This window comes from Eptatretus burgeri, chromosome 14 (assembly GCF_056783735.1).
Source record: "Eptatretus burgeri isolate ZD-2024b chromosome 14, Ebu_testis_v1, whole genome shotgun sequence".
Taxonomy (NCBI): Eukaryota; Metazoa; Chordata; class Myxini; order Myxiniformes; family Myxinidae; genus Eptatretus; species Eptatretus burgeri.
Window position 1 is genome coordinate 57624611 of NC_140974.1, and position 14016 is coordinate 57638626.

General features: G+C 46.3%; 1 protein-coding gene across 1 annotated transcript in view; it reads left to right on the forward strand.

The window, feature by feature from the left end:
* The window catches only part of LOC147013310 (protein-L-isoaspartate O-methyltransferase domain-containing protein 1-like), a 48007-nt gene extending 36630 nt beyond the window's left edge, over positions 1–11377 (forward strand). Inside the window, exons 4-7 of the mRNA XM_085855032.1 lie at positions 315–486; positions 724–850; positions 7968–8091; positions 8684–11377. Coding sequence (XP_085711158.1) covers positions 315–486; positions 724–850; positions 7968–8091; positions 8684–8957 — 697 coding nt within the window. The 3' untranslated portion in view covers positions 8958–11377. The remainder of the gene's footprint in view (positions 1–314; positions 487–723; positions 851–7967; positions 8092–8683) is intronic.
* The last annotated feature ends 2639 nt before the right edge of the window (positions 11378–14016 follow it).

The following is a 14016-nucleotide window of genomic DNA, read 5'->3' on the forward strand; positions in this document are numbered from 1 at the left end:
TTTATCAGTCTCTGATTGGCTTTGAAATCGTTTTTAAATCTCCCTCTTGTGACAGAAATTCTTGTCGCGGATGGGGAGACGAGGTGGAATGCATGCAAATGGGGGAAAGAAGACATTAGATTGCAAATGGATAATGTAGAGATATTAGCGATGCAACTATCCCAAACCTTGAACTGACGTTTGTTGTCAGAGGCATTCATTTGTTCTCTGTTCCTGCTGTGATCCTCATACACCTGGAATAGTATCAAATCAAATGTAGGTGTGATTATGGTATCATCCATTGTACTTTCATGTGTCTTGATGGTGTGTTCCAGGTTTGAATTCTGCGAACCCAAATTTGTCGTGGGAAACTGTCTGGAGCTCGTCACAGACAGCCTGCAATACGATCGCGTGTACTGTGGGGCAGGCGTCCAGAAAGACCACGAGAACTACATGAAGAACCTCATCTCTGTGGGTGGCATTTTGGTCATGCCGATGGAAGACCAGGTGAAGTTAGGGACCTTTTGAGCTTGGTTTGGTCCAATTGTGATGTAAAATGATCAATAAGAGATTTTGGCCTCTTCGGAACTTTGCTGTAGGAAAGAGTTCCTGGAGCCTCATTGTGCTAGTCATGGGGTTACCTCTTCCCTGATAAATGTCATTGAGTGTACAGTTTTAAATTTGGTCTATTTTTCCTGTCTATGAGCAGGATAGCATTGGTCTTCATGCCCAACCACTCCACAGCTCACCCAGATCACGAGGACAGGTCAGAACAGCTGGGATGTGAAGAACATCCTAGCTGTGTCCTTTGCCTCTCTCGTGCTTCCCAACAAGACTGGTGAGCAGCAGCAGGAGGATGGAGTGAAGCTACGTAAGTGCACATGCGCACACGGAACACTCGCTCATTGGCTCATCATGAGTATTTGTTCTTCACCTCTTTAAACTGACACTCTCTTGCTTTCTATTAATCCTCAAATCCACTGTCGTGCAGTACAAGGTGTTGGAGGGGGGGGACGAGGGGTCAGTTTCAGATCTCATTAACATGGCTGATGCTTGTATATATTTATATAGTTGTACTTGAGGTGCATAGACATGAGTGCTGTATCATGCATCTGAAGCAGCATCAAGACATGGTTAATAGTACTACATTCACAACTAAGCACTGGAGTCACAGAAACAGGGTTTATGCTGGAGATGTTAGAGGTAAGGTATTATTGAGGTAGTTGTGAAATCCTACAGAAGTGTGCACAGGTAGTGCACCTACCTTTGAGCTGTCTAGTCCAGGTTAGATTCTCAACTCGACTGTAAACTGTCGGATTGGTGCTTTGTAGGCAGAGTGTTCTATCACAAAGTTCTCCGTCCCTCGGATGGATGTTAAGCCGGAAGTGTGTTCCGTTAGCAAGCGGCTTGCTTACCGCTCGCCAAGCGGCTTGCTTGATTCAAAGCGCTCATGCAAGTATCCAACGGAACGGAGTACTCGGCACCGCTTAACAACATGGCGATCTCCAATGTAAACAATGATTGTCCATGACGGGGGTAGGCTTCTGAGTATTTCATTGGTATGTAGTATCGCTTTGAATCCGACGACAACAGCCATTTTTCTGATATAACGATGCACCTCTCTTAATCGCTTGCTCCACTTGCCAAGGGGCTAGGTGATGGCTTGCAAAGTGTTTGATATGGAACAGCTCGCTTGGAAAGTAATAGCAAGCTGCTTGCTTACGAAAGACACCCTGGGTGTCCTATCTGCTAGCATTAGTGGACATTATAGGATCTAGGTGTACGTTTGTTCTTTTCAAAGAGTAGGTGAGTTATCTTCACCACCACAAATAAATTATAACTTCCTGCCCAAATCACCTTCAGTTGAACGTCAGGCCTGTCCAACAAGTTTGTGAAAGACTTGGGTCAAATTCCATTACCGACCCCACGAGAAGTTGGGAATAATTGGAGCTGTTAAGAAAGTAGTGGAAGTAGTTGTATAGTTGTTGTGAAAGCAAAAAATTCTCAAATATTCTGCAATCATTTTTGTTGTTGTCCTGGGCGTTATTACCTCCTCCACCAAATGTTGACGGGGGTTATGGTTTCACCCCTGTCTGTTTGTTTGTCTCTGAGCAGGATACCTCACAAAGTTGTGTACGGATTCGGACGAAATCTGGTGGACAGCTTGGATGTCTGACAAGGGGAAAAATGATTCAATTTTGGTGAAGATTCGGTTCCGGATGCGATAATTTTTCAGTGAATCTTCACCATTGAGAGACAGGGACAAAATGATACATAGCATGACATCTCAAAATGTTATGGATGGGTTATGACATTTGATGGAAGAGTTGGGGGTGTGACGAGGACGAATTGATTTGATTTTGGTGGAGATCCGGATGCAGATCCGACCTATCAGTGGAATACAAAATGTAACTGTTCATCCTGGTGGAGGTATGCACTCCACCAAGTGCCATTTTAGTTGTAAAATGCTTTTAATTGCCCTTAAATGAGTTTCTCCAAAGCAATATCTGAGGACAGTAGTGAGTTGTTTGATTATGTTGTCCATCTATCTGTTACTTCTGCCATTTTGCATCCCACGTTGAAATGAAGTAGCTTTAAGGAACCGACGGTTGATGTTGCAATTGACCGGGTTCATGAATATAATTCATAAGCTGTGGCCAAAAATATTGGCTCCCTTTCACTTTTTTTCAAATAATGCACCATATCTTCCAGAAAATTGTTGAAATTAAAAAATCTTTTGGGATCCACGTTTGTATTTCTTTGGTTTTCAGTGGAACAAAACAAACAAAAAAAACCTGGAAAAAATTACTAAATCTTAGCTTATTCCACACAGACACCTAAACACGATCCAGACAATATTACTGGCACCTTTTAGAACTTGTTAGAAATAATTAGATTTCAAGCAGGTGATTCTCCTTTACTTTGGAATTGAACTCACCTGTGGTGGGTTGCAGGTGTCTGCAATGTAAAAATCACTCAATCAACCAGTTTGAATGGAGAAAAGGAGTCATTCTGCTGTTTTTTTGTCATTGTGTGTACCACATTGAGCATGGAGAAAAGAAAGAAAACCAGAGAATTGTCTGAGGAGGTCAGACACAAGATTGTAGCCAAGCATGGACAATCTCAAGGCTACAAGCCCATCTCCAGAGACCTTGATGTTCCTGTGTCCACCGTACGCAATGCTATCAGGAAGTTTAAGGCCCATGACACTGTAGTCAACCTCTCTGGGTGTGGTCGCAAGAGAAAACTTGATCGAAGATTGCGGCGAAGGATTGTTCGAATGGTGGAGAAAGCACCTCGATCAACTGCCAAACAGATTCAAGCTGACCTTCAGACACAAGGTACGACAGTTTCAACTCGCACCATCCATCGCCAACTCAATGAAAGGGGTTTCTATGGGAGGAGATCCAGGAGGGACCCCACTGCTGAGAGAGAGACGCATAAGAAAGCCTGACTGGAGTTTGCCAAAACACACCTGAACAAGCCAAAATCTGTCTCGGAGAATGTCCTGTGCACAGATAAGACCAAATTTGAGCTTTTTGGTAAAACACATCATCTCTATGTTTATAGAAAACAAAATGAAGCCTTCAAAGAAAAGAACACCTTCCCTCCAGTCAAATATGGAGGACATTCAGTGATGTTTTGGGGTTGCTGTGCTACCTTGAATGTGTGCATGGCATCATGAAATCAGGAGATTACCAAGGCATTTTGGAGAGCAATGTTCAACCCAGTGTCAGAAATCTGGGTCTCTGTCGAAGGTCATGGGTCTTGCAGCAGGACAATGACCCCAAACACATTTCAAAAACACCCAGGAATGGTTCAAGACAAAGCACTGGACTGTTCTGAAGTGGCCAGCAATGAGTCAAGATCTAAATCCTATTGAACACTTGTGGGGAGATCTGAAAACAGCAGTTAGGAGAAGGTACCCTTCAAATCTGGGAGACCTCTGTCAGGTCAGGTTCGATCTGTGACCTGCTACAGGTACCATGTAAACCTGTACTAACCTGTTCCATGGTCGGGTTGTCGGCGACTAAACCGTCTCCCCAACCAGGTTTTCTGGTGAGGTGGGTGTTTGGATATGGACACCCAGCAGGATTAAAAACAAAACCTGTCAAAGGGCGGAGGAGCTCCTTGTGAGCCAACGGCCATTCATATCTAGTGCCCAACTGTGTCTGCGGACGTCCTCCTGCAGTTGGGTTACTTCTTATTAGGAGGTTGGTGACAGGATTTTCACTCTGGCCACCGTAAAACCCTTCATTCCGCAAAACGCAAAAACGCAAAAAAATCTGAAAACCCACTCCGTGGGAGTACCTCCTGTGAAGCTTCCCTTCGCAGGGCAGCTCACCGGATGACGGGATTGGGGCAAAGCCTTCGGGACCCCCAATCTTTGATGATAGGAGGGAAACCACGGGGTAACATCCCTGGGTCAGATTGCGGGAGAGTGTGTCAGAGTGGTGCTGAGGTGTCGTACACCAGACGGCGGTCTCCTTGGGTTAACCTGAGGCGGTCCCTTCGGGTGGGTGCCTGGAATGTCCTATCCCTAAGAAAGATTGATCACCTGTCTCTGTTAACATCTGAGCTCAAGCGTTTGGACATCGGGATTGCAGCTCTCTCTGAGGTTCGGAGACCGGATTGCGGCGAGATAATGGTGGGTGGTTACACCTACTATTGGTCTGGTCGCTCTGATGGTTACCATACCCAAGGAGTTGCTGTAGCTGTGTCCAATAAGCTGACCCCAATGATAATTGAGGTAACACCGGTCAACGAGCGTATTATGAGATTAAGGATTCGTCACTCCTTAGGTGTCATTTCCCTGGTCTCTGTTTATGCTCCGACTGAGGCGAGTGATCTCACCGTGAAGGATACATTCTACGCCACGCTCGAGTCTGTGGTTGATCAGTGCCCCAGACGAGATACACTTCTAGTCTTGGGGGATTTCAATGCATCGACTGGAACTGATAGGGATGGTTATGAGACATGTGTTAGTCCCCATGGGTCAGGAACTATGAACCAGAATAGCACTAAGTTCCTTGACTTTGCAAGAAGTCATGGACTTAGGGTGGCTGGTTCATAGTTTCAGCGCCCACAAGCTCATTGCTGGACTTGGTATTCCAACGCTGGCGGTGTGGCAAAGGAGATTGACCATGTCCTCATTGACGGTCGTTGGAGGATGATCCAGAACTGCAGGGTCTACCGGAGTGCTCAGTTCCTCAATACTGACCACAGGCTTGTTGTAGCAACTCTAAAGCTGCACCTTAAATCCTGGAGAATGGTACCATCCCAGCCTAGGCTGGATGTTGGCAAGCTCAGGGATGAGAGAGTAGCTGAGGAGTTTGCGAACAGGCTGAGTGGACACTTGGGGGGTCTGGGTGCTTTGGGGGGTCCTGAAGAGTTGTGGAGCGCCTTCAAGACCACCGTCCTTGATGTTGCCGCTGGATGTCTTGGAACTCACCGCAGGGCAAAGAAAAATTTTTTCTCTCAAGGGACACTGGATACCATTGACCAGAGTCGCAGGGCCAGGCTGAATGGCAGAGCTGAGCTGTTCAGGGAGCTGAGGCGTAAAACTGTACGTGCACTGAGGGTGGACAAGGAGGCCTATGTGCGAGGAATCTGTGAGGGGGTAGAGCATCACCTGTGGACAGGTGATTGTTGTCCCGCTTACAGGGGAATTCGCGCATTACGTTCATCCAAGCCCATCCCTCGGAGCACTGCAGTTCGAGCAGAGAGTGGTAGGCTCTTGACAGAGGAGTCTGAAGTGAAGGTCCGCTGGGCCGGTTACTTTGAGTGGTTGTACCAGGCTGATCCCCCAACTGTCGAGTTGGACGTCAAGGGTGTTACAATCCCTGTTGCTGACCCTCGAATCAACTGTGGTCCACCTTCACTTGTGGAAACACGGGCTGCGGTGAACCAGTTGAAACGGGGCAAAGCTCCAGGGATCTGTGGCATCCATGCTGAACTTCTCAAGGCTGGTGGAAATGCTGCACTTGTGTCGTTGCATGTAGTTTTGTGCTCTGCCTGGAACACAGGCATCATCCCAACTGACTGGAAGAGGGGCCTTGTTGTCCCTCTCTGGAAAGGGAAGGGTGATCGCCAAGACTGCAACAACTACCGAGGGGTGACGCTGCTCTCAGTGCCGGGCAAGGTCTTTGCTCGGATAATTCTTGATAGGGTTCGCCACCATCTGCTTGAGCATCAGCATCCAGAGCAGTCAGGCTTTACACCAAAGAGGTCAACGATTGACCGTATCCTTGCACTTCGTGTCCTCACCTAACGCAGACGAGAGTTTCGGCAGGGGCTGCTTGCAGCCTATGTTGATCTCTGTAAAGCGTTCGATTCAGTGAATCGGGATGTCCTCTGGAGGATTCTTGGTCTTCGTGGGGTGCCACCAAAACTGATCGATCTGATGTCTGAACTCTACTCTGGTACTGAGAGTGCTGTGAAGTGTGGTGGTACCATCTCTGACTTATTTCCAGTTGTTACTGGAGTTCGTCAGGGATGTGTACTTGCCCCCACACTTTTCAGCACTTGTATGGACTGGATTCTAGGGAGGATGTCGGAGAGATCAAGTTGTGGTGCGTCATTTGGGAATGTCAAGATCTCGGACCTTGACTTTGCAGATGATGCAGTCATCTTTGCGGAGACTTTAGACATCCTCTTGGGGGCCCTTGAGGTGCTGAATGAGGAGTCGGAGCCGTTGGGATTACGGGTTTCTTGGGTCAAAACTAAGATCCAGGCTTTCGGTGACATCTTGGATGCTGCTGTCCTGTCTGTGTCTGTTTGTGGTGAGGATGTTGAGGTCGTGGAGAGATTCACTTACCTTGGCAGTGATATTCATGTCTCTGCTGGCTGCGAGTCAGAGGTCAATAGACGTCTGGGTCGGGCCTGGGGAGTCATGGATTCGCTGGATCATGGGGTGTGGCGCTGCCGGTACCTGTGCGCGAGGACGAAAGTCCGAGTCTTCAGGTCCTTGGTACTTCCAGTCTTGCTCTATGGATGCGAGACTTAGACTCTGACCAAGGAGCTGGGACGGAGACTTAATTCCTTTGGTACCAGGTCTCTTCAGAGAATCCTTGGCTATCGCTGGTCGGATTTTGTGTCCAGAGTGGTTGCTGAGAGAGACTCGGATGAGATTTGTTACCTGCATAGTCCGTGAGCGTCAGTTGCGGCTGTATGGACATGTGGCTCGTTTTCCTGACGCTGATCCTGCTCACCAGATTCTCTCAGCGAGGGAGTCTCATGAGTGGAGGAGGCCAGTGGGCCGACCACGTGCCTCGTGGTTGCAGAAGGTTGACCATCATCTCAAGGAGATGGGGATGGGCCTGACATCTGCCTGGGGGATGGCCAGACGGACGAGGCCCCTGGAGTACCGGCGAAAAGTGAACGCAGCGACGTGCTGTTCTGGCACATGCTCCCATACCTGACCTGACCTGACCTGGAGCAGCTTGCACAAGAAGAGTGGGCCAAACTACCAGTAGGTAGTGTCGGAAACTCATTCATGGCTATAGGAAGCGCTTGACTTTAGTTATTTTGTCCAAAGGCTGTGCTACCAAATATTAAGTCTGGGATGTCAATAACTTTGTCAACGCCATTTATTTTTATTTTCTGATTTAAAAGGATATATTAAGTCCTGAATCAAAAATAAAGGTTCTGTAATATTAACAGTGAAATGAAAGAATTGTGGAGACCAAATACTTTTATCAATTTTTACTTATTGTTTGAGAAAATTATGAGTTATTTGAAAAAAGTGCAAGGGTGCCAATATTTTTGGCCAGGACTGTACATATTGTTTGTGTGCTTGAATGCTCAATTTTTAGCAGTTGGACGCTAACTCACACCTCTCATTGGTCACCATGGGCAAAAGCTCATGCAAAACACGATGAGTATAAAATTTGAAGAGCATCATCTCCCTTGATTAGTTTCAATCCCCACTGTCCCTTTTAATCCGTTTTTATTCCATCCCTGACCCCCTCACTCCCCTCTTTTATCAGCAAATGTAGAAGTACGGTCCCTACAAGACTTAACCCGCATCACCATCCGCCTTTGGCTGCGTCAGCTAATTAACCAGGAACACCCTCAACAAAGCATCGTCACGCATCGTGTCCCCAAACCGCGGTAAAACTCTGTGTGTGTGTGTGTGTGTGTGTGTGTGTGTGTGTGTGTGTGTGTGTGTGTGTGTGTGTGTGTGTGTGTGTGTGTGTGTGTGTGTGTGTGTGTGTGTGTGTGTGTTTGTGTGTTTGTGTCCTCCAAACTCTGCTCTGTACAACCAGCGCCATGGGAATTTGATCTTGAATCCCTGTTTGGAGTGCACATCAACCCCATCTTTCAACAAAATTCAACAAATGGCCTCAAAACTAGTAAACTGTTTGGTTAAAGCATCAGTCTGGATGTCTACATGTTCTCAGTTAATGGAGGATCAACTTGAAGTTTTTTTTTTTCATTTTGGGCTCAGGTAATTGTGCATTCCTCTTGTGGAAGAAGCACTCCATTCCCTACCTTTATGGGACATTTTAAGCTTTTATTTATACTTTCCTGCCAGCCAAAGGTCTCCCTGGGAATACAATTGTTCAACTGTGAGAGAATGTCCAGATGTTATTTGTTTTGTCCCAACTCGCCTGAACCCAACGCTCCCACGCATCCCGTGACGTGTTGGCTCTCTCTCCTCTCTATCTCTCTTTCTCCCTTTTTCACCTCTTCTACCCTCTAGACGTAAACGCAGACGTCAAAGGGATCGACGCATCAATACTTTTGTGTTCGTGGGAAACCAGCTCATTCCACACCACTTGGACAGTGACTACGACAGTGACGAACGGCAGGATGGCGATGTGGAGCGAGACCCTCCAGGCGATCACGCCACAGATTTAGCCAGACCCGAGGCGAAGCTGGAGCCTCCGCCTCAGAACCTTCTTCGTGAGCGACTGCTCATTTTGCCTCTTCCTGAATCTCTGAAAAACTACCTGTTGTACTATCGTGAAAAGTAGGTTTGTAAGCCACTACTACCATTACCAGCTCCTTTGCTCGTAACATGGTTGTATTTTTTTTTTAATGTAAGTGCATTGTCTCGCATCACCACCACCACTCTTTTAGTAACATTTTGTTTCTGTATTACTGCCACCACTATCACCCACGCCAATGTTGCTGCACGCTCACCGGTAGTGGTGAGTGGTGTTTACACATTGCATGTGCACTGCTCATGAGTTAATTGCCGTAACCATTCTGCTCACTGACCCGCACCTAAACGTGCTCTCACTGCACGCGAAGGAGCGGGTGCTTTGAAAGGAACAAGCTGTCGATGTGTTTCTATACCAGATTACAGCGGTGGTGTTGGTGGCAGTTGCACTAATTTTCACTTTGATGAGCAGGCAACAATTCTACCTTCTTGGGTGCGGTGGAAATCTCGCGTTTAACCACATTTCGCTGCACTAGTCATGTCGGCAACACACAGGGATTGATTAACTCGAAGCTATCTTGTAAATTGACACCAGCCATTCCTACCTTAACCGTTCATCCAAGCGAATGCACCATGGCTCCTCTTAATGATTGCGGCCTTCAGGATTGAACGAGTGGCACATCCTTACGCTCGACATGATGAAATGTGCTTCACCTTGCAAACTTTGTCATTCAGTGCCTGGCAGGTTTGTGCGTGTGTGCATCCATGCCTTCATCCGAGAGCATGCTTACCTGCGTTCTTGGTGCATGTGAACATGCATTAATCTGTGTGCGGGCATGTATACTTGTGTGTGCACATACATGCATTCATCAGGCAGAGAGAGAGAGAGAGATTGAGAGTGTGTGTGTGTGTGTGTGTGTGTGTGTGTGTGTGTGTGTGTGTGTGTGTGTGTGTGTGTGTGTGTGTGTGTGTGTGTGTGTGTGTGTGTGTGTGTGTGTGTGTGTGTGTGTGTGTGTGTGTGTGTGTGTGTGTGTGCGCGCGCGCGCGCGCGTGTTTTTACAGGCATTCGTCTGAAGATGTGTGCGTACCATGTGTGTGCATGCTTACCTGCATGCATGTGCACGTAAGTTTGAATGCATTCATCCGAGCATATGTCTGCAAACCTGTGTACGTACCTGCATACCTGCAGACGTTTTTAAGTATCTTTGTGTGCGTGCGCGTGTGCGTGCCGTTCACATTGAGGAGCTCACTCGCATTCTGATTATTCTTCATTGTTTGACGGTTTCTAGACGTTGATACTTTTCACCTTGACTGTGAAGTCATACTCCACATTGATCCTCTTCAGTTTGTCGCTTTGCTGTAATAGTTTGTATTTTTCCAGACATTTGGAAACAGTAGAAAGATCTCAGGTTGAAGGGATGGGAGCTTACTATAGTCAACCTGGTGTGTACCTCCAATTACATTGTTTTCATTTGCACCTTATGGAGGAAAAGGTGGTGGTGATGGCGGTGGTGATGTTGCAGGACGAGATGTTCTGATTACCTGATTGTGACCAGCCGATAGAATTGTTAGATTATTCGGTTTTTGCATTTCATGAATAATTATGAAGAGAAGTCAAATCTCCAAGTTTGTGGCTCCTCCCAGCTCCGTCACCGCATCGGATCTTCGCATGGGTCCACTAATGGAGGGCTATTTCCATCGTACCTGGAGAGGGCGTTCCTGCAGGGTGCGTATTCTATCCACATATGCCTGTGTTTTGTTTTTCTGTGCAAGACTTGTCGAGCAGGGACTCATTGTGAGTGACCTCCTTGGGACACCCTCATCATACCGCAACTCATTACTCTCTACGGTATATCCAGTTATACATGCGTGGGTCTCCGGCAAAGTAAATGGGACAGGTGAAGTATATTGATGCCAGAAACGAGCACTTCCTTTCTAACCGCACAACCCCGAATGGGTTTTGATTCTCACTTTGGCTTCCCACGATTCTCTTGTCATGGCAGGAACGTGACCCCCTTCCCCCTCCCCCAAAACCACCCCTCGCCCCTTTTGGCTGCCAGGCAGTGTACTTTGCACTCTGTGAGGGTGTTTTTGACAAGAGGCAAGACCAGGACCGTTTTTTTTGTCTTTCCTGGTAGAGGTGAATGCGGCCCGATCTTGACAAAGTCTGTCTTCGCGTGTCTAGCCCTCTTGCAGGACCACGACCCGTGGCCAGTTCGTCGGTGTCGGCTCCACCATGTTTATATCCTCTCTTTGTTTGCTAATAGATGATGCCAGTTGACCGTGAGAGTGGTCATTCACTGCACATGGCCTTTCAGCCTGGCAGGGTCACAGGGCATTTCTGCGAGGCGTATGGTTTTGTGATTCCTGTCAATAGAAACATAGTTGATGGAAATGTAAAAACAGAGAACGTAAGTATTTCTACTGTGTCTTTATTATAGTTATTCCAAGTTGCCTGTATTTAGCTGTATTTCTCAATGATTAATAAAAATCAAAAGAAGTACAAGAAAAGTTTTGTTCATCTTCTTTGGTCTTCATTGTCCTGATGTTAAATGTCTTGCAAATGTTGATGACACGATGGCTTGGTAGGATAGATCGCCTGGAGGAATGCACACTCACCTCTGAGCTGTGTCGTCTGGGTTTGAATCCTGACTCTGCTTTTAACTCCCATCCTGATGCTTCGCATGCAGGGCAAGGCATCAATCGATGTGTGCGCCCTCCCTCGGATGGACGATGAATCGTCCGTGTCCATCTTGCTCATCCACGCACCTTGATCTCGTGCAGAATAAAATTAATTGAACGACTCGTGCCATTGGTTTTGACTGTGATGTCAACACCGCAATGCATTAATTAAGGAATGATGACGTTTCTTTCTCGCAATGTTTTTTTTTTATGCCTCCGCTGACGAAGTCACCGTTGGCATTATGTTTTCGGGTTGTCCGTACATCCGTCCGTCCGTACTAATTTTCTCTGTTTTCTCTGCAACCGCTTATCCGATTGACTACATTTTCACCATAAGTGTGACTACTCATGTAGAATGTTGTAATGATAATTATGACATCATAGGTCATGTGGTGTGGCAGCCATGTTGGAAAAAAGGAAATACTTTGGACCTCCATCTCCAAAACCGCTTTGTAGAAAAAATTGAAACTTGGCACGTGTCAATTACTCCCCATGGGTAACAAGTTAAATTTTTTTGATTATGTCATGGGTGGCTTCATTATGACATCATAATTGCATACGTCGAACGCTTTATCCGATCAGTATGAAAATTTTTGAGGGTCATCTAGGGTTAAATTGTATGGCGGGGGAAAAAAATTGATGACCTCATCAGTCATGTGGTTTGGCAGCCATATTATTTCAACATCAAAATCTTTAAAAAATCTTCTCCAAAATGGCTAAACAGATCGAGGCGAAACTTTACAGGTTTGATCGGTTGGCTCTCCATGAGGAACAAAAAGTTCTCCACTTATGTCTTATAACATCATCAGTCACATGGTTTGGCAGCTATGATTTTTTGAAGAATAAACCTTTAAAAATCTTCTTCTCCAAAACGGCCTGACAGATCGAGGCGAAACTTCATCCACATGTTCTCCTTGCCTTGGGGATACCTGGGTGTTCAAATAATTAATATGTGACATTGTCTGGCAGCCATATTGGATTGAGTGAAAATCTTTTTTAAATTATTTCTCTTGAAACCGCTTCATTGATCGATGTGAAACAATAGTATGGCCTAGTAGTCATGGGGAATATATGTTTTAAATTTAAATCTGATTGAACACATGGTCTGGCAGCCAGACTTATTTAATATTTTGAATCTGGGTTCAGGAATTTATATCAAACTTGGTACCAGCATGTATAATGATGTAATAATATGGGCGGAGGCATACCTGGCGAGGTCGCAACATCAAAAAGTACCCTTCTGGTTTATATTGTTGTGATCACGGTCCGGTTGGGATAACTCCAGTCCAAACCATGTCACGTTAGTGTGACCCGAAGTACCAGTCAACCTCACGCCTCCTGAGCAAGCATTCAGGCCAATGTGCCGCGCTGCTGCCCAGTGGAACCATAGGTTTGCGCAAGGCTCCCACCAAGTCACCACACGACCATCAGTGATTTAATGAGGTCGAGCTTCCTCATCACGTGATAAACGTTAACCGATGACTTATTCTATAAAACTCTGCACTACCATTTTGACTAACAGAATGCACTACACTTACAGGGGCCAAACTATTCTTTACAGAATTCAGTTGTATAAATTAACTGGCAAACATCCATAATATGTACATGTAAGAAAATGATGTGCCCAGACTGGGAATCAAACCCAGTTCCTCTGGTGAGCCATACCAATACTCTGCCATCTGAGCACCCAATTCTCCCACATATAGAAACGCCACTCTCTTTCCGCTACTGCTTCCGGGACACTTGCTGCCAACCATAGGAGCAGCGACGGCCTGTTCACGAGAGAGTCTTTCCCCCATGGTGGAACAAATCCATGTTTGTTATTATTACATCATGGGAGCATCGTAATGCAGTTGTATAAATGAACAGGCAAAACTACACAGGCCGTCGCTGCTCTTATGGTTGGCAGTGAGTGTCCTGGAAGCAGTGGTGGAAAGAGAGTGGTGTTTCTATGTATGGGAGAATTGTGTGCTCAGCCGGGACGACGCTTTGCACGAGTTGCCACGAAGCAAGAGATGACACGCCAGCTGTCGGGGGGGGGTACCGCACCGCGGAGCACCCCCCCCCCCCCAAACGTATTGGTGGCGTGTTCGGGCAATCAATTATACAAAGGTACCTATAGACCGTAGCTTCAACTCCTCTCCTATATTGCTGCAATACCTCCTCTTCATCGGGTTTTCTGTATCTGTGTGTGTTCTGGCGTCTGTCCACATAAGTAAGACTGCACAAGATTATTATTATTATTATCATTATTATTGTTATTATTATTATTTCGCGTTACGTATGCTCTGTGTCTGCTTTTGTAAGTTGCTTGTACATTGCCGCACCTCTCACATTTCTTTCTTTCCCTGCACAACACACCCCAATAAACTATTCCCTGTGTCACATACTTTTCCTCGCCTGCTTGTTAATAAATTATTATTAGAAATGCTCCCAGCTCGTTTTTTAGCTCGACTGTTCGAAGAACA